Source organism: Odocoileus virginianus, chromosome 9, assembly GCF_023699985.2.
Source record: "Odocoileus virginianus isolate 20LAN1187 ecotype Illinois chromosome 9, Ovbor_1.2, whole genome shotgun sequence".
Lineage (NCBI taxonomy): Eukaryota > Metazoa > Chordata > Mammalia > Artiodactyla > Cervidae > Odocoileus > Odocoileus virginianus.
Window position 1 is genome coordinate 52,582,878 of NC_069682.1, and position 20,999 is coordinate 52,603,876.

Consider the following 20,999-nt stretch of genomic DNA (forward strand, 5'->3'; position numbering starts at 1 on the left):
AAGCCAATTATTTAGTTTTTCTTTTAAAAATTAAAGTAGAGACAATTTGGTAGCAATTTATCAAATTGAATAACTATTTTATCTTGGCACTGAATTACCATGTAGTGTATTTTTGTGGTCTTAATTCATTGCCTTGGAGAAGGAAATGGCAACCGCTCTGTAAAATCCCATAGACAGAGAATTCTTAACAGGCTGTAGTCCATGGGGCACAAGAATTGGATGCAACTTATGGTTTCAGGAGGAGAAATTCATTGCCTGACATGATGAATATATTATGTAAATATATATTGAACATTTATAGCCATGTGAATTTATGTGTATGAATATAGCTCATATGAAAATAAACTGTACCATTTAGATATTAATTCCTCAGTATTTACATGCTAAAAATAATTTATATTAGTATATACTGATAATGCATGTGTTCATGTGTATAGTCATAAGAATAAATATTAATAAGGTGTTTTTTACTTTCTTAGTTCTTATGATAGAGTAATAATGAGCATGTCATGCTGCAGAGTATGAGTGCTTTAAGCATAGGAATCGTGGTATAGTCTATTTTTTATATCCTTTGTTTTATGTTTTCTTGTATTCACTATTTTATGCTTTATATTCTTTCCTCCACCCTTCATTCCTTGCATAAAATGCTGTGATTAAGAAAAATAGATTTCTAAGTTTATGTACCTATCTCTGAAAACATATTAATGTTTCACTGAATATATAAAGTTAATGAATTATCTTTTTTTCTTTTCTAGACTCTAAAAAAAATGAATGTGATGCTTGACAGAATGCCTCAAGATGCCAGGAAGATACTCTGTAACCAACAAATGTTAATTCTCATGTAATAATCTGTACTATATTGCTTTAATTAGTGGTTCAAGTCAAGAATTTAAAGGATGTTTTATAAGGCAAATAAGGCAACCGTAAGTTGCATTAGTAATTAAAATTGGTCAGCTGTTATAGGTTTCTAGTATAGTTTATGGGTATGTTTTCTGCTACAGTCTAATACTAACCAATTGTAAGTTTTAGTGAAGTATTTTTACCCTAAACATATGAACTTTCTATTTAATTGATACTTGTCCAGTATATAACCTGCTGTTTTGATTCACAGGAGTAGCATGGGAGAAAGGATTTTAGATGCTGGAGGTAAGTATATTTTTTCAAAATGTTCATATTTGGAGTTATTCCAAATTTATTAATAGAATATAATATTTCAATCAAAATAATATGTGAAATTATATGAAAAAAATTATTAACTTCATAATCAAGCAATTTTTAGTTACCTTAATAAATAAAGGATAAATATCTGTGGAACTAATAAAAGAAGTATGATAACAGGAGTCATCAAATATAATTTGTGCCTAATAGTAGGTTTATGAACAATAACTTAATTTTCCAGTAGATTTTAATTCCTTTTGCTAAGAAATTTCTCAAATATATTTTATGAAATTAGGAGTTTTAATATTCTTGGGATTGATTTGTTTGTAAATGATGTCTTTATTAAAAGAACTGAAAGTTTGTTTCCTAAGTTTATATGAGAAAATTTTGATGTAGTGATTTACATATAGAACAAACCAGTGGCTTCAAGTACTTTAACATAACTGTAAACATTGTGATATACAAAAGGAAAACAAAGATTACCTATGATTTATAAACTTGTCAGTTATTTTGCAATTCACAGCTCTAATAATAATGGAATGATAGTATCTTTGCATATTTAGGAGTTTCTTTTAAATGTCTGTAAAATTTTTTGTTTTATTCCTTTTTTCTGTTAACAAACTTGTCTTGTTATTTGGACTGTGTTCATGCCATGTAATGGTGGGATATTTCTAATCTATATGAAGAAAATGGCAAAAGATGAGTAAATTGCACTATATTCTTTATTTCTCTTGCTTGTTCTAACACCTTATGAAATATAGAATTTCATAAACTTTAATTTTCATAATTTCAAATAATTAACTTTTTTTTTAAGATTATGATTTGCAAGTGGGTATCGTCGAAGCTTTATGTAGAATGACCACAGAAAAACAAAGACGAGAACTGGCTTGTCAGTGGTTCTCAATGGATTTTATTGCTAATGCATTTAAAGGAATTAAAGACTCTGAATTTGAAACGGTGAGTAGTATAAAATAACAAATTAACAAGTTTTTTTAATAACTGTGTTTTTTAAAAACTCTCTCTTTTTTAAAAATTAGGATTGCAGGATATTTCTCAACCTTGTAAATGGCATGCTTGGAGACAAGAGAAGGTAAATTTAATGCAAAATACAACCATTTAATTGTAAAAAATAGAGCTCAAGAGGGGAGCACACAGCGTTAGTCTGAAATAATCCTCCACTGGTCTTATTTTACTTTGTACTTTTTGGAGGAAAAATATATTTTTAATTAACATGAATTAATTTTTTCTAAGATTTGTTTACAGTATTTCAGAATTGCATATGCATTTTAAATTTGGCGTTTAAGGAATAATAATAGTCTAAATATAAATATTACTTGAGCTACCTCTATCCATATACTGGAATAAAAATGTATAGCAAATATAAATCATTTTCTTTTGTAATTAACATTGTAAGGATGTTCTTAGGTTATTAAATCTCAAGAATGGTCTAGGTAATACAAATTTTTATCACTTTTGACAATGACTTAGGAAGTATTTTTGCTGTGCAGTGCCTGGCACCTTATAAATGCTCAGCACACATTGGATGAATCAATTCTCATTGAGTTTACCAAATACGGAGAAAAGATAGGGTGAAGGTTAAGTGCAAGGAGTCATACTATTTGCATTTGAATAGTAGGTTCCCCTCTTTCTGTTGTAATGTTGGAAAAGTTGTTTAACCTCACTTGCCTCAGTTTCCATAGCTATAAGATAAGAATACTAATAATATATTCCCAACCCAGGGATAAAACCCACATCTCCTGCATTGCAGGCAGATTCTTTACCATCTGAACCATCAGGGAAGCCCACAATAATATCTACCCCATGTTTGTTGCGAAGATTAAATGAGATAGCTGTGTAAGTCCTTACAATAGTAATTGACCAAGAAAGTATTCAGTGAATTCTGCCATTTTTATTAGCAGTATTATTCACTTCTACTCTTCCTATCTAATTCTGTAGGAAAACTTCCATTATATTACTATAAGCTATATTGGGAATCTCTGCTCATAGTCAATAACATGAAGAGTAGTTTGATACAGTTAACTTTAGTCAAAATGGTAGGTTGAATAGCCTCAAAATAATAAGCTTTCTTTCAGAAACAGATTTCCACTAAATTCTCACTTTAAAGAGTAATAAAGAAGGAAACAACAATTTTATTTAAATCGTCACTACCGCCTGATTTCCTTTTGATCCTAGGTGTGATTTGTATGGCAAGTCAAAATTATGCTGTGGAGGCTTATTAATTTTTTTTAACTCAAACTACTTTTTCTTTCAGGGTCTTTACATTTCCTTGTTTGTCAGCATTTCTTGATAAATATGAGGTAAATTTTAAATTTTAATACATATTTTAGTTATTAGGTGATTTTTTTTTTTTTTTTTTTTGAGAATTAAGGATTTATTATTACTTGCACCAAGTAAGGAGAACACCAAGGATCTTTCCCAAAGCAGGGTCTCCCCGAACTACAAAATTGGAGGAGTTTTTTTTTTTTTTTTTTTAAAGATGAAGATTCAACTATATTTTTTTATTTTTAATACATTTTTAAATATATTTTTTCAATTTTCCATATAAGAAACAAATCTAAAAGGCACATACACTGGAAAATGATAAAGTTGGAAACACATGGGACAAAAGGATGGTGTCTTAATATATAAAGAGTTCATATAAACCAATATGGAGATAATCATTGCAATAGAAAAGAAAGCAAAGGGCACAAATAAAAAATATTCAAAATAGTATATATTTATATTGAGATATATATTAAGCTACATGCGTAGATATATATACATAAATATCCAACAAACATGGGAAAATGTTCACATTAACAAGTAATGAAATGCCAGTTAAAACAATAATGAGATGGGGTGTTATGCCTATCATACTAGTGTCTACTTTTTTTTTTTTTTTTTTTAATTTTTATTAGTTGGAGGCTAATTACTTTACATCATTACAGTAGTTTTTGTTATACATTTTTGATGTAGAGGTCAACTGAATTATAGGCTGCAAATTGACAGGAACATTAATATTGGTCATAATTAGATCACAAATAACAGCTGGTCTGATATTCTAGATCTAAGTGACATTTTATGAAATGACATATTTGTTGCCAAGGATAAGTAAAATATAAAGCTGTACTTCAAATTATCTTGTTTCCTTAATCAAGCCCATTATTGTTTATTATTCGTGAATATATTCAAATGTGAAATTATCTTCAACCTTTATTTGTACTTAACTATTTGTGATTTTTTGGAGCTGGCTAATTTATGTGTAAAATAGTAAGCAGCTTTTTTTTTATTGTTTCTAAATTGATATAAATGCTATACTTGCCTTCTCTTTATCTTCTTACACCTTCCAGCTGTACTTTTTTCTTTTTTTCAAAAAACTCAACCATGAATATATCATAATTTTACATTTATATATAGCATAATTATAATATGTCATAATTTTCTGTTGTCACTTTTAAAACCATAGTATGTTCTAGTTTTATATGTTTATTTTATTAGCTGCAAATACCATCAGATGAAAAACTTGAGGAGTTTTGGATAGATTTTAATCTTGGGAGCCAGACTCTCTCATTCTACGTTGCTGGAGACAATGATGTAAGTGTTATTCCCTCTATCATTTTGAGTTGTGTGTGTAGATATGTATATAATATCATAATTCACTTTAAGAATATGGATTTCTTTGTATATTTATTTTCTCTCTGAATAGATTTCAGTGTTAGCTCTAATAATTTTGATAAGCATGGTAACCTATCAAGCTAATTAGAAATGAAAATTATTTCTGATGTTTTATAGCAATAGAACAAAGCTAAAATTTAATACTAGTTTTTAAATACAAGCTTTTCAGAAATTACACGTTAATGATAAAATTTAACATAAAGTGAGTTGAATCTAGAAAAGACAACAGTTACTCAAGTACAGAAACAGTTAAAAATAGCATTAACAAACAATGACAAATGGTCTTATTTTATTCTTTCATAGCATCTTCTATTTGAAAATATTGAGGAATTGATTTTTATGGTCTTCTTTAGAAGTGAATTTTAGTTCTTTTCTGTGCTAAATTGTAGCTATGCCTAAACTTTCCAACCAGGTGGTGTGTTTTCTACTGACCCGTTTTGAACCTGAGGGAAATTCTTGAGCCATTGTTTCCAAATAGCCACCACTTAACTATTTGCTACATGGTGTACTTCTAGCTCAAACTGTAGAGCAGAAATCTGAGTAAGAGTTTGTCTGCAGTTTACTGATCTGATTGTGATTGCTGATAATAATAATAATGCTTTTTGTCCAGGTAAACTTTTTATAGACAAACATTAACCAGATGCCTCTTAGGAATTTCACATATCTTTATTTCTTTTTAGAGTACCTTCTTAGAATGCTTACTAATGAGTTCCAAAACCTAGCACTACTTCTCACAGGTACTGACAGTTTTCATTAGTGTATTTATTCTTGCAGGCTTTATAGGAGCATTTTTAACTGGGTTTTCTTTAGGAAGTAGACTTTCATTTTCGGAGAAGAGGATAGAATAGGACTGGAGTGGTTCCTGACTTCACTTGCTTGGTCTAATGGATGATTCAGGGAAGAAAATAAGTAATTTTAGTATTATACATGATAGGGATAGTATAAAATGCATTTACAAGTACTAAATGCCTCATGTGTTCCAGACACTGATCTAGAGAGCCTGGGAGAAAGTTCTTCCCACAGATATATTTAGACTCTCCTTTCCTCTCTGGATTTCTGTGGCAGTAGTGCATTCTCCCTGTGTTCTCTCTCACTGTCCTCAAAGCCTCTCCCCTATTGTGGCTGCTTGAAACCCTCCCTGTGTCTATTTAACATGGTATTCGAGGGCCTTTATGACCTGGGCCCTCACTGTTTCTCTGATAATCTCAGACCCTTCTCCATGCTTACCGTGTTCAACCCCCATTCATTTTTTTCTTTTCCTCTAAATACCTCTTCAGGTCTTTATCCTTGCTGCCTAGGAACCTCAGGATCTTTGCATCCCATTTAGATAGTCTGAAGTAGCTATCCAGCCATATTATATCACATTGTCCTCTTTTTTCTTTTGTAGTAGTTATTGCTACTTAAAATCCTTTTATCTGTTGTTTTTTTTTGGTCTATCCCCCACCCCCGCCATAGAATGTAAGCTTTATTAAATCAGGGACCCATCTTCTCTCATTTATAGCTGTTCAAGGGCTCATATTTAAGAATGAATAAATACAACACTCAACTGAAAAATGCTGTGTTAGTGATAGAATTCAAAGGAGATTGGAAAGAAGGCAGGCAGTGTAGAGCTAAAGAAAGATTATAAGTAGGAGACAACATCAGTTCAATAAACATTTAATAAGAACTTACTGTGTGCCAGATATATACTAGGTGTTGAGCATCTCATTCATGTAAAAGATTCTCCTGGTTGGGGGGAAGAGAGTAAAAAGGGACAAGACCAGAAGCAGTTAGACTTAAGCAGTAATCCAGGTGAGAGGAATTATGGTGGCACAGTTTTGGAAAGTGGTGGTGGGGATGGATGGAAATGGATGGGTTTCAGAAAAACTTGAGGTAGAATTGAGCAGATTTGGTAATTTGTAGTAAAAAGAGGAAGGATTAATAAAACTTTGGTAACTGAATGGATGGGGATGCTGTTTTAAGAGGATCAATTTTGTAGGGGAAAGATGATGATTCAGCTTTGAATGTTTTGATTGGAGGTGCTTGTGGGGCATTCAGCTGAAGACGACTTGTAGGCAGTTGAATATATTGGTCTGAAGTTCAGATGGGAGAACTGAGCTATATGTGGAAATTCAGAAGCTCTCTGTATACAGAAGATAAATAAAACCATGGGATTCTGTGAGTGTCTAGATGACAAAATCATAAGAAATGTATACATGGATAGGCAGATGTATACATGAATATACAAATGTATACAGAATAGGCAGAAGAGACTAGCCTGAAGGATGCTTGACAAATCTGCCAAAAATGATCAAATTAAAAGGGTATCATGTTACAGAAGGCAAAGGAAGGGTGTTTTGTGAGGAAATGATCAACTCGGTCAAAACACAGTTAAATAAAAACCGGTCATCTAAGAAAGAGCAATTTTGTTTAAGCCATAGGATTTCAGCATTCCTGGAAAGTTGAAATATTTGTGGAGGAAGTAAAGACAAGGAGAAGAGAACACAGTAGAAGCTAAAGTGAGATGTAGATTCAAGGGAGAGGTTTTTGTTAGGTACTTTATTTTAAGGATGAGTGTTTTATTTATTTATTTATTTATATATATATTTTTAGGCTAATTACTTTACATCATTACAGTAGTTTTTGTCATACATTGAAATGAATTAGCCATGGATTTACATGTATTCCCCATCCCAGTCCCCCCTCCCACCTCCCTTTCCACCCGATCCCTCTGGGTCTTCCCAGTGCACCAGGCCCGAGCACTTGTCTCATGCACCCAACCTGGGCTGGTGATCTGTTTCACCCTAGATAATATACATGTTTCAATACTGTTCTCTTGAAACATCCCACCCTCGCCTTCTCCCAGAGTCCACAAGTCTGATCTATACATCTGAGTCTCTTTTTCTGTTTTGCATATAGGGTTATCGTTACCATCTTTCTAAAGTCCATATATATGTGTTAGTATACTGTAATGGTCTTTATCTTTCTGGCTTACTTCGCTCTGTATAATGGGCTCCAGTTTCATCCATCTCATTAGAACTGATTCAAATGAATTCTTTTTAATAGCTGAGTAATATTCCATGGTGTATATGTACCACAGCTTCCTCATCCATTCATCTGCTGATGGGCATCTGGGTTGCTTCCATGTCCTGGCTATTATAAACAGTGCTGCGATGAACATTGGGGTGCACGTGTCTCTTTCAGATCTGGTTTCCTTGGTGTGTATGCCCAGAAGTGGGATTGCTGGGTCATATGGCAGTTCTATTTCCAGCTTTTTAAGAAATCTCCACACTGTTTTCCATAGTAGCTGTACTAATTTGCATTCCCACCAACAGTGTAAGAGGGTTCCCTTTTCTCCACACCCTCTCAAAACTGATGGCTAGAGTAACAATGAATAAAAAAGTTGAGATCAAGAAGAAGAGAGCATAATGAAGGGAAAGTAGGGGGTGAAGATGAAATTGGTGGGCGCAATATACTGGTAAACTGTTGAACCTGGGCAAGGGCATATTTTGGACTCATTATAATGATTTCTATTTTTTAAAATCTTTTTGAAAATTTATATAATGTAGACTTTTTTTTTTCCCAAAAGGAAAGCTTTGAACCAAGTACCTATCTATATGAGGAAGAGTCTCTTTAAAGTTAGCAGATGATGATGAGTAGGTGTTATACACAGAGAAATAGGAAGATGCTTAAAGGAGAAAGGAGGATACCAACCTTTTCCTCCTGACCCTGAGGTTTTGAGGTCTGGGAGAATTAGCACCTTGACTGGAGAAGGCTGTAGTTAAATGGTACTGGTTCTCTCAGGATATACACTGGTTTCAATTAAGGCAACTAAGTGGAGGGAGTTAGTGAAGAGACTGAGGATTTAGCGGAATTTTAATAGTCTTTAAATAGCAAATGAATTGGATCTATTTTCATCATAAGATTACTGGAAGGTTTTAGGATATCATATTTTTGGAAAGGTTTTAATTTTTACTATAACTTTTTTGTGTGAATTCACATTATTTATTCATTTATACAAATTTTCCGTGAAAATACTTGGAAAACATTTTAGGTTATTATTCACATGCATTCAGTGTTTGAATCTAAGGATAATCAATTAATGAGTGGGGGTTGGGGGATGAATATGATTTCACAAAATGTTTCAGAGGAAGAGATGACAGGATTTGGTAATATTTTTTTAAAAAGGTTATAGCCTCATATGAATGGATAGTCATTCTTTTTTTGATTAAGAATAGAAAACCATTAAAGTAATCAATACTGTCACTTTTAAGAATGAATAAATAGATTAAATGTGACAAGTATAATATATTATGTAGTCAATTGATGGAACAAGAAATGTGATATATCAACCAGTTACTTAGTGATAGTTTGTTTAAAAAAAATAACCTTTATTGTTTGTATAACTTGAAGATAGTGTTTAAAGGAGCTTTAAAGCAAGATTAAATTATTTATGATCTAAACGTGTTTTTAAATTTAAGGATCATCAGTGGGAAGCAGTCACTGTGCCTGAAGAAAAAGTGCAGATATACAGCATTGAAGGTATTAGACTTGTTTTCTATCATTTCTGTTGGAGTAGACGTTGCATACTGTATGGAAAAACTCAGTAGACTGATAAAAGCAGATCAACATTTTCATATGTTCACATTCATAAATGTGATGGTTCACTATCATCAAATTCCCTGACCCTGTGTTACCCCCAACATCTTGTATTTATTTCCTTTCTTATCTAATCTAAAACCTATGATCAGTTACTTTCTTCTCAATATGTACTGGACAGAAATCATTTACCTTGGCAGACTGGCACCACTGCAAATTCAGATATCAAGACATTATTTATTTCAGTAGGAATGTAGTGCTATCTCACGGAGAAGGCAATGGCACCCCACTTCAGTACTCTTGCCTGGAAAATCCCATGGACGGAGGAGCCTGGTAGGCTGCAGTCCATGGGGTTGCGAAGAGTCGGATATGGCTGAGCGACTTCACTTTCACTTTTATGCATTGGAGAAGGAAATGGCAACCCACTCCAGTGCTCTTGCCTGGAGAATCCCAGGGACAGGGTCGCACAGAGTCGGACACGAATGAAGTGACTTAGCAATAGCAGCAGTGCTGTCTCATGATAGTTTTTATTTGTATTTTCCTAAAACCACTTTTAGGAAAGTTGAGCACTTTTTCATGTGCTTAGTGGCCATTCACATATTTTTTTTGTGAAGTATCTGTTTAAATATTTTGTGCATTTCTTTACTGGACTGCATTGCTTTACTGGACTATCTTTTTATTATTAAGGTTTTGAGTTCTTATGTATCTTGGATAAGAATCCTTTGACAAATATATGTTGTATGAGTATTTTCTCCCTGTCTGTATCTTGCTTATTCATTTTCTCAGTGGTCTCTTTTAATGAGCAGAAGTTGTTAAATTTGAAGTCCACGTGATCAGTATTTTTTGTTACATAGTTATTGCTTTGTGTAACCTAAGAAGTTTTTGCCTACTACCAAGTGGCATAGATATCCTTCTGTTTTTCCATAAGAACTTAATGATTTTAACTTTTGTGTTTAGATTTCTGATCCATCTCATTAATATTTGGTGATGGTTCAATATAGGGATTTAGGTCCATATGGGTATACAGTTATTCCAGGACTAATGGATGAAAAGATTTTTCTTTCCTTACTGGATTTCATTGGTTCCCTTGTTGAACATCAAATGACTGATTTGAGTGTAGGTCTTGCTATGTAGTTCATTCCATTGATCTGTTCCCTATGCCAGTACCACATTGTTTTAGTTACTGTAGATCTATAGTGAGTCTTAAAAGTCAATAGTGTGTAAGTCTTCTAATATTGTGGGGTTTTTTGAGGATAGTTTTGGTAATTCTAGACCTTTGAATTTCCATGTAAATTCTAAAATTGGCCTATCAATTGCTACAGAAAACTTGCTAGAATTTTGACTGTGTGTGTAGTTTGATACCAGGAGAAATAACATTGTAACAGTAGTTACACTTTTGTGATATAGTTATTCTTTTAGATACGTTGTAACTGATTTGTCAAATTTAGTTAGAAATTTGGTATTTCATGTCCTAAAAGATCTGTAGTTTTAAGTTTTAAAACCAGGGCGTTGTTGAACTTCATAGGATGAATTTGCAAGTGTAATCTTCAGTTTCCTCTAAAAGTATGTGAAGAATTGGTATTGTTTCTTAAGTACTTGGTAGTATTTACCAATGAAGCAATCTGGACTTGTCCTTGTGCTTTTCTTTGGTGAAGGCTCTTAACTACAAATCATTTAATACATAAAGGGTTTTTCAGGTTATCTATTTTTTTTTTCCTTGAGTAAACTTTGGTATTTCTGTCTTTCAAATCGTTTTCATCCATGTTGTCAAATTTTTTGGCATAAAGTGGTTTATAATGGTCCCTTTTTATCATTTACTGTCTACAGTTTCTGTGTGATGGTCCCCCATCACTGCTTATACTGATAAGTTGTCGCTTATCTTTTCTCCTAATCAGTCTTATGAGAGGTATATCAATTTTTTTGATGTTGTCAAATAACTAGCCTTCTCTAAATGTTTGATAGAGTTCACCTGTGAAGTTGCAGATGGATTCTTTTTTTTTTTAAAGCGGTGGATTCTTAACCATTGGGCCACCAGGAAAGTCCTGAGCAGTATTTTTGATACTTATACAGAATTCTAGATTGCCTATTGTTTTTGTTTCAGTTTACTTTAAAGATGTTGTTCTCCTGTCTCTTGGCTTGCATTGTTTCTGATGAGAAGTCTGTCATTCTCATGTTTGTTCTTTTTTGTTAAAAGTCTTTTTTTTCCCCTGGCTGCTTTTAAGATCTTCTCTTTATTAGTAGTTATAAACATCTGATTATAGTGCTTTAGTGTAATTTTCTTCACATTGTTCATTATTAGAGTTCATTGAGCTTCCTTGCTTCTGAAGTTTTTATCCATTGCTCTTCACATTATTTTTTTCTCCTCCTTTTTCTCCTCTCCTTTGAAGGTTCTGACTACACACAGACTAAACTACATGAAGTTCTCCCACAGCTCACTGATTCTTTGGGTTCTCCCTCCAAACCCCAGGCTTTTATTTCCACTCTTTTTTCCATTTAGGTAGTTTTATATTGCTGTGTTTTATTGTGCTAATTAATATTTTTCTGCAGTGTCTAACCATCTAATATTACTCTGTATAATGTTTATATCAGGCATTATAGTTTTCATCTCTGAAAGTTTGATTTAGGTCTTTTTTAAAGATAAATTCTTAGTTTTAGAATAGTTTTAGATTACAAAAAACTTTCCAAACTAGTTTAGAAAGTTTCCATATACATCCTCAGCCAATTTCTCTTATTTTTTTATTGTGGTAAAAATTACACAACATAAAATTTACCATCTTAAGCATTTTTAAATGTATGGTTCAGTAGTGTTAAGTACATTCACATTATTGTGAAACAAATCTTCAGAACTCTTCTTATCTTGAGCAGTTGAAACTCTATAGTCATTAAACAGTTCTCCTTTCCCATTTCCACCCAGTCCCTGTAACCACCATTCTACTTTTTGTTTCTATGAAATTGACTATTTTAAGTGGAATCATACAGTATGTCTTTTTGTGACTGGCTTATTTCACTTAACATAAGGTCTTCTTCTGTAGTTTTAACATCATACTTTTTTAGGGTACGTTTGTCACTGTATCTTAAAAAGTCTACTTGAATCCTGTGTCGTCTTCCGTCTCATTACTTTTCCATTCATAGCCAATTTTGAGAAAAGAGTTTTTACTAAATCTTTCCTTCTCTTGCTTTTCATTTCTATTTTTTTCTACATCCTGTTTTACATCCCATTCCACCAAAATTTCCACTGAAATTTCAGATGTCAAGATGACAATTAACTCTTATTATTAATATCATTATATATACTTCCACGGGCTTCCCTGGTAGCTCAGACAGTAAAGAATCTACCTGTAACCCAGGAGACATGGGTTCAATCCCTGGGTCAGCAAGGTCCCCTGGAGAAAGGAATGGCTACCCACTCCAATATTCTGGCCTAGAGAGTTCCATGGACAGAGGAGACTGGTAAACTATAGTCCATGGGGTCGCAAAGAGTGGGACACAACTCAGTGACTTAACACGTTTGCTTTTGTCCATGCTTCCTGCTTCCCTGGTGGCTCAGTGAAGAATCCACCTGCCAATGCTGGAGACACGGGTTCAATCCCTGTGTCAGGAAGATCCCCTGGAGAAGGAAATGGCAACTCATGCTAGTCTTCTTGTCTAAGAAATCCCATGGACAGAGGAACCTTGCAGGCTACTCTCCATAGGGTTGCAAGAGAGTCGGACATGACTCTTTTGCAACAAAACACCAATATACATGCTTTAGTCCTTAAACTAACCCTTTGTGGCACACACACAAGGGAAGTATGGCTTGTGCTCAGGACTCTTCCAGACCTTGCACTCTCTCTGTTCATCTGACTGTTCATTTGTATCTTTACTATCATTTGTAATAAAGTGGTGATGTTGTCTACCTGTGTGGAATAAGCATGATCTGAGTTTCTACATAACTGGCACAGATGGATTCTGGATATCAAGCAGTCAGTTCAATTAACTTCAGTTTCTCAGTCACATCTGACTCTTTGCGACTCCATGGACTGCAGCACACCAGGCTTTCCTGTACTTCATCATCTCTCACAGCTTGCTCAAACTCATGTCCACTGAGTCAGTGATGCTATCCACCCATCTAATCTTCTGACACCCTCTTCTCCTCCCTTGAATATTTCCCAGCATCAGAGTCTTTGCCAATGAGTTAGCTCTTCACATCAGGTGGCCAAGCTATTGGAGCTTCAGCATCGGTCCTTCCAAAGAATATTCAGGGTTGATTTCCTTTAGGATTGACTGGTTGGATCTCCTTGCAGTCCAAGGGACTCTCAAGAGTCTTCTACAGCATCACAGTTCTAAATTATCAATTCTCAGGTACTCAGCCTTCTTTATGGTCCAACTCTTACATCTTACATGACTACTAGAAAAACCATAGCTTTGACTATACAAACCTTGGTTGGCAAACTGATGTATCTGCTTTTTAATATGCTGTCTAGGTTGGTCATAGTTTTTCTTTTCTAAGGAGCAAGCATCTTTTAGTTTCATGGCTGCAGTCACTGTCAGCAGTGATTTTGGAGCCCAAGAAAATAAAGTCTGTCACTATTTCCATTGTTTCCCCATCTGTTTATCATGAAGTGATGGGATTGGATGCCATGATCTTAGTTTTTTGAATGAGTTTTAAGCCAGCTTTTTCACTCTGCTTTCACCTTCATCAAGAGGCTGTTTAGTTTCTTTTCACTTTCTGCCAGAAGGGTGGTATCATCTGCGTATCTGAGGTTATTGGTATTTCTCCCAACAATCTTGATTCCAGCTTATGCTTCATCCATCCCAGCATTTCGTATAATGTACTCTGCATGTAAGTTAAATAAGCAGAGTGACAATATACAGCCTTGACATACTCCTTTTCCTATTTGGAACCAGTCAGTTGTTCCATGTCTGGTTCTAACTGTTGCTTCTTGACCTGCATACAGATTTCTCAGGAAGCAGGTAAAGGTGGTCTGGTATTCCCATCTCTTTAAGAATTTCCGACAGTTTGTTGTGATCCATACAGTCAAAGGTTATAGCATAGTCAGTGAAGCAGAAGTAAATGTTTTCTGGAATTCTCTTGCTTTTCCTATGATCCAGAGGATGTTGGCAATTTGATCTCTACAGTTGCAGACTAGGGGAATGGTGAAGTAGCAGCTTCACAGCGTGTTGTTAGACCCTTTGTTCAATTTACAGGAATATATAAAAGACTCCATGGATAATTTTTGTTTCCATAAGTAGTTAGTACCAGAATTGACTCAATACTGTTAAATCCTAAAGGTTAATTTTGTTTCAGTTCATTTTAATTGGTATGCTGCATGCTTTTCTTATTTATAATATACCTATAGAGTGGTATCATAGAAATGAATATAAACTAATCAGTGTGATTTATTTGTGTACAGTGAGAGAATCGAAGAAGCTACTGACTATAATTCTGAAAAATATAGTAAAAATTAGTAAAAGAGAAGGGAAAGAATTGTTTTTGTATTTTGATGCATCATTAGAAATCACTAATGTGGCACAAAAAATTTTTGGTGGAAATAAATATAGGGTAAGTTAAACTTTTAAATATTTTCATAATTCTGGAAACTTTCAGTTACTTGGGACTGTAAGTTTCAGTGATTTTTTTTTTCCTCTATAATTCTTAAATAACATATAGATTTTTAGTTCTTTAAATTTGTGTTGTGGAATGACCATCATATTATCAGCCGTACCCTTTCAGATATCTATTAGAATGAATCTCAGATAACAAAATTAGCAGCAGCTACTCAAAATATTTAATGATGAATTCCTTCCAGGTGTTTAAAAAATGAAATGAGACAAAGTCTTGTTATTAAAGTACTAAACATTGTAAGAATTACAGAATATGTCTCAGAAGAAGTAAGTGGCATATAGAAAATGATGCATAGAAGTTGAAGAAAGAGAATGCTCATTAAGAGTCAGATCTGAAGGAAAGGCTATGGAGTTGGACCTTGAAATGGCCTTTGAAATGAATGAAATTTAGATGTTTTCCAGGATTGTGGAAGACATAATGAATCAGATTTATTTAGGGAGACGTTCAGTTGACAAGTTTAGGTGATGCCTGTCTTAGTTTGTTCAGGCTACTGTAACAAAAATACCATGGTTTGGTGTCTTAAATAAGAAACATTTATTTCTCATAGTTCTGGAGGCCAGAAGTCAGATCAGGGTGCTAGCAAGCAGATTCAGTGTATGGGGAGTGCCCATTTTCTGGTTTATCAATAGCAGTCTTTTCAATGTGTCCTTACATGGTGAGGGAGTTCTCTGAGGTCTCTTTTATAAGGGCAGTAATCCTATTCATAAAGGTTCTGCCTTATGACCTAAGAATGATCCAAAAGCCTGCCCTCCTAATACCGTTCTTGGGGACTAGGTTTCAACATGGGAATTGTGAGGAAACACATTAAGTCTAACATGGAAAAGATTTATGGTGAAAAATAGCAGATAATATGCTTGTGAGGAACCTTTACCAAAATTGTAGGCTAAGACTGTAGTTAGAGAGTCACTGAAGTGTCCTGAGAAGAGTATTTATATGTATTTAAAATTGATTTGATAATTTGGTGATTTGGAAAGAAGCAGGTATAGGAAATATTTGCATTAAAAATGGAAAGAACTGGGAGAAAATGACACCCCGTTGAATCAATTTAATTTTAGGAATTTACCAGAAAACAAGGTATATCCGTTGCCAAAACATCTGTGCATATCCTTTTTGATGCAAGTGGATCACAGGTATGTGTCTCACTTACTTGATTTCTATCACTGGGCTAAGTTTAACCCTAAAGAATAATAGCACAGTTATAAGTTTGTCTTGGAGAATGAATAAATTCTCTCAGTGCCCCAACAAGGTATATGTGACTTTGTAAACATGTTATTAATAATAATTTATTTCAGTACAGAAGGTAGATGGTTATTCATTAATACCAGTCTTGGTAACTTTAAAAATCAGAAATATATGTTCTGCCACTAATGCCAGAGCCTCTTTTATGTCTGTTAACATTTGAAAAAGTGGATGCTTTTTGTTGGGTCACTTTGTAGGATTGAAAATTGTAATAGTACATAGATATAAGACAGAAAGAACTAACCTTTATGAGTGTGAGATGAATGAGTGCTTTATGAAGACATCCAGTCATTTTTGAGGACTTCCTATGATTTGCACTTTTAAACACTTTTTCCTTATTCTCCAACAGATTCTAGTCCCAGAAAGTCAAATCTCACCAGTTGAAGAAGAACATAATAGTTTGAAAGAAAAAGCTAACCTCCAAGAGGAATTTACTAAACCTTCAAAATATATCAAAAACAGTAATCAAAGGGATAGAAAAAATAGCCAGCCTGAGGTATATATGGTGTCAAAACCATCATTTATAAAGCAGCATAGGCAAATCATTGTTATAGAAAAATGTATCTAGAATTCAAATGTCAGTAACATTTTAGAGTATTTCCCCTGCCTTTTACAAATACAAACAAAAGATAGTGTTTCAGCACACTGTTTATATGCAAGGGTTAGGGGTTTAGGACAGAGTATACTATATCCAGGTGAGTTCCCTGGTGGCTCAGATTACCGGTAAAGCGTCTGCCTACAATGCGGATCTGGGTTCGATCCCTGGGTGGGGAAGATCCTCTGGAGAAGGAAATGGCAACCCACTCCAGTATTCTTGCCTGGGAAATCCCATGGACGGAGGAGCCTGGTAAGCTACAATCCATGGGGTCACAAAGAGTCGGACACAACTGAGTGACTTCACTTCACTTCACTATATTATATCCATGTAAGTTTCAAATTAGAGATGAGGAAAGTAACTACTTTTGGCATTTATCCTTTCTGTCCTATCTTTGCACTTGGCTTTAATGTAGAATACAAATTTATAATGTAATGTTCAGTTTATTTGCATGAGGAAAACAGCAAAATATTAGGTTCTTTTTCCTGCTCCATAAAGGATCTCCTCTAGGCCACATTTGATAGAACCATTTCTCAGCCCTTCCCTAAAGTCTAACCTCAGACTCTCATCTTTTGCCTCAAATTTGCATCTGCCTCCAGGCTTCAGTAAGATTGCTACTAATTTTTCTGATGATGTCCTTGATTCCAGCTTCCTCTCACCCTATACCTAGAACCAAGGTGCCAGTGATTATTCTTTTATAATATTTCTCACATGGTTTCCTCCTCATTCTCTTCACTGTTACTCATTTTAGCATACCTAGTAGTGTCTTTGACATTATTGGTCCATCCTGTGAGCTTCCCTGTGAAGTATACAACTGATTTTTCTCATACCAATATCCTTGTAGCATTCTTCTGCTCAGAAAGCCTTGTGATCTCTGTGTTTATCCCATTATATCTAAATTTTGACTTAGTTTGAAGACCTTCTGTAATTTAATTTTACTCTTTCAAAATACCCTCCACTTTAATATGGTCAGTTGCTTTACTCTGTCTTTTTTGTCACACTCATTCTTGCCTCTGTACCTTCATTCATGCTGTTTTTACCTCTTCTTGTCTAAAGTGTACTTAAATTTGTAAATCTTTGATCATTTTTACTTTCTTGATGGAGCTTTTACTGATTAATTGTTTTTACTAATCCCTCATCTTGCCTATAACTCTAATAGGCTCCTCCATACATTATGTTACTATTTATCCCTTTTATCTGTGTCCTTCATTAAATTAAAAATATCATTTTGTCAACTATAGTTCCATCAGATGATTAGACTATAAAGCCTTTTTTGGGGGCCTTTTATCTGAACCATAACTTGAGTACTTATTTAAAATGCAGATTCTTAGACTCTCCACCTTAAAACCGTTGAATCATTACACAAAGTCTGTAAAAGTTCTTAAGCACACTAAAGTTTGAAAAACATTGCACTGTTGTTAAATACCTACTATGTTTTCAATAAGGATTAGCCTTATTGAAATATATAAATATATAAAATTTTATATATAAATATACTTATACTTATTTATATAAATAAGTAACTTTTGGGATCCCATTCATTATATATAACAGTAGGAACTGTATATTAAGACAAATCTGCTGGTTCAGTAGCTTATTTTCTGGTTAATCTTAAAATTCACTTTTCTCCTATCCTTCCTCACCTTTCCTCCATGTCCCATATACATACCTACTCAAAATTCCACCAGTAATTTTTCGTGTGCCTTTTTAAAAATAACTGTCTTCTGCCTCTCTACAGTTTGTCATCAGTACTCCTTTGTATGACATCTTCTGGAATGCCAATCCCTTGTAGTCCCACCTCTGCTTATCTACTTCTGTTGTTCTTATCAGTCATTCTAGTCTAAAGTTAGAAAATACAAACCTTTTTGGAACGCTAGCTTGTGTGCCACTGAATCTCTGAATTCCTGTTGTTATTTTTTTTTTTTTAACTCATGTATTTTTTAGCTGCTTTTTACTCTAAAGGCAGTTTAGTCTTCACAGAATTTTGAAGAATGTTTAACATTATGAAGGCTTTCACAAACAAGTTTACATAAGTATGTGTTCCAAACATTGTCCTTATAAAATAGAATAGGAAACTGTGAGCCAGTGGTTAACTAGATAAACTGAGTATCAATAAAATATTTTTAGCAAAAATAAAAAGTTACTGTATTTCTAAGTCTGGATATTCTTTAAAACAATATTCTCATTTTGACTATTAGGATAAAATCCTTCAAATCAGGCTAAAATACAGAAATACTTGAATATCATATTATTTATAAAATATATCTTTTGTGTGTAGTCAAGGTAAAATGTTATGAATAAAATTGTAGGGTATTTAATTTCAAGAGAGAATGTGTATTTACTGTGTTTTTTTCCTCATGGTTTAAGATAATTACTCCTAGCAAAAGAAAAATGTCAGAAGCATCAATGATTGTTCCTGGTGCAGATAGATACACTGTGAGAAGTCCAATACTTTTAGTCAATACATGTAAGTTTTATAATCTTAAAAGATTTCTAACAAGTATTATTTAAAGTAGGCATTTTTAAAATTTAGGAATATTCTGGACCTAATTTACCTACAGGATAATTTTGAGATAGAAAAATTGATAGAATATGAACCACAGATGTCTTCTGTGAAAAAGTTTCGAACCAGTTTCCATTCTATGAAATGGGACTAAAGTGTCTAACCTCATCAAATTGTTTAAAGGATTAAATAATTATTTGTTAAACAAGAAGTATTGTGCAACATTTAGACAGTGCCTAGTACATACCAAGAGCTAAATAAAAGTTCAAAAATAATGCTATATACTAGTTGCTGTAAACACAGCATTATTTAATCTTTATGACAATTTAATAGTGACCTTCTGTTCCCAAAATCTGCTTGCCTACTGGGAAATTAATGTTTCACATACTTCTCAGACTTAACAAGTACAAAGTAAATTCATCTTTCCACCCTCCCTGCCAGTTTCTCTCCATTTCTTACCTTGGTAAATGGAATCCATATTGAGTTAATCATCTAAATCAGAAACCTGGGACCCATCCTAGAAGATCCCCCTTTTTAACTTTCTTCAGCAAAAAGTATCTCAGTGATAGCAACATACAGTTTTAAAATCCAACAAATATAATTCCTTTATCCTCCATTTTAGCAACACCACGAAAAAGAAGAATTAAACCACCACTGCAAATGACAAGGTCTACAGAAAAACCTGGTGTTTCTAAAACATTGGAACAAGGAGTGGATTATGCTGTATCACTTAAATCTAGACCATCTGAAGAAATAAAGAAAGGAGATAATACAGACAAAGTAACTTTACTTTGAAAGTGTTTTTAAATATTAAGTTTTTATCACATTATTGTAGACATACTATTGAACTAACTTCTTTTGCAAGCAGGGTCTTATTTTTCTTAAGCAGTGAGTGTCTTACTTTTTTTTAAAGTATTGCTTTAAAAATTATTTTACATATCATTTTTTGTCCTTAAAGGTAAGGTCTTATAACTCACTGTGCTAACAATAAAATTTAGAAATACTCATTCAACTCTTGATTTATATGTTCAGTAAGAGAAATGAATTTGCCATCGTTCTTGTATTCTGTTATATGTGTTCTTGGATATACAGACAGGCTGCAGTAAAAGCCTAATAGAGAGGCAGATGGGCTTCCCAGGTGACATTAGTGGTAAAGAATCCGCCTGCAGTGCAGGAGACTGGGTTCAATCCCTGGGTTGGGAAGATCCCCTGGAGGAGGGCATGGTAACCCACTCTAGTATCCCTGCCTGGAGAATCTCAAGGACAGAGAAGCCTAGTGGGCTACAGTCCATGGGGTCACAAACAGTTGGACATGACTAAAGTGACTTAGCACAGCACAGAGGGCAGACAACTCTCTCTAATCCCAGAGCTAGAGAGGAGGATAAAGATCAGGAGATTCTCTTCTAGGAGATGGAGAGTGAGTTGATTTTTGGAGTCAGTAAAGGTTATTAGTCAGATGGATATCGAGGAACACATTCTTTCCAGGTAGTTGAAGAAGTGGGACATAACAGGGAATGGATAAGAGAAAGTTGTATCTTGGAGAAATAGGTAATCAAGAGATACAGATAAGTTTATAGATGAACACCTCAAAGTTTTTGTTTTCTTTAAAGTGTGAGGATGTTGAGCTTCTCTTGAGGCAGAGGACT

At 33.9% G+C, this 20,999-nt stretch overlaps 1 protein-coding gene across 9 annotated transcripts in view; it reads left to right on the forward strand.

Moving 5' to 3' along the window:
- SYCP2 (synaptonemal complex protein 2) overlaps nucleotides 1-20,999 on the forward strand; it is a 68,884-nt gene that overhangs the window by 15,646 nt on the left and 32,239 nt on the right. For 8 of the 9 annotated variants that reach the window (XM_070472449.1, XM_070472451.1, XM_020905145.2 and 5 more), the window contains 12 exons: nucleotides 756-841; nucleotides 1,112-1,146; nucleotides 1,973-2,115; nucleotides 2,196-2,248; nucleotides 3,431-3,476; nucleotides 4,657-4,752; nucleotides 9,294-9,354; nucleotides 14,805-14,953; nucleotides 16,072-16,146; nucleotides 16,605-16,751; nucleotides 19,218-19,317; nucleotides 19,976-20,133. In XM_070472449.1, coding sequence (XP_070328550.1) covers nucleotides 756-841; nucleotides 1,112-1,146; nucleotides 1,973-2,115; nucleotides 2,196-2,248; nucleotides 3,431-3,476; nucleotides 4,657-4,752; nucleotides 9,294-9,354; nucleotides 14,805-14,953; nucleotides 16,072-16,146; nucleotides 16,605-16,751; nucleotides 19,218-19,317; nucleotides 19,976-20,133 — 1,149 coding nt within the window. Of the gene's footprint in view, nucleotides 1-755; nucleotides 924-1,111; nucleotides 1,147-1,972; nucleotides 2,116-2,195; nucleotides 2,249-3,430; nucleotides 3,477-4,656; nucleotides 4,753-9,293; nucleotides 9,355-14,804; nucleotides 14,954-16,071; nucleotides 16,147-16,604; nucleotides 16,752-19,217; nucleotides 19,318-19,975; nucleotides 20,134-20,999 lie in introns of those variants that run through there. The other variant, XM_070472450.1, reaches the window with a different exon arrangement.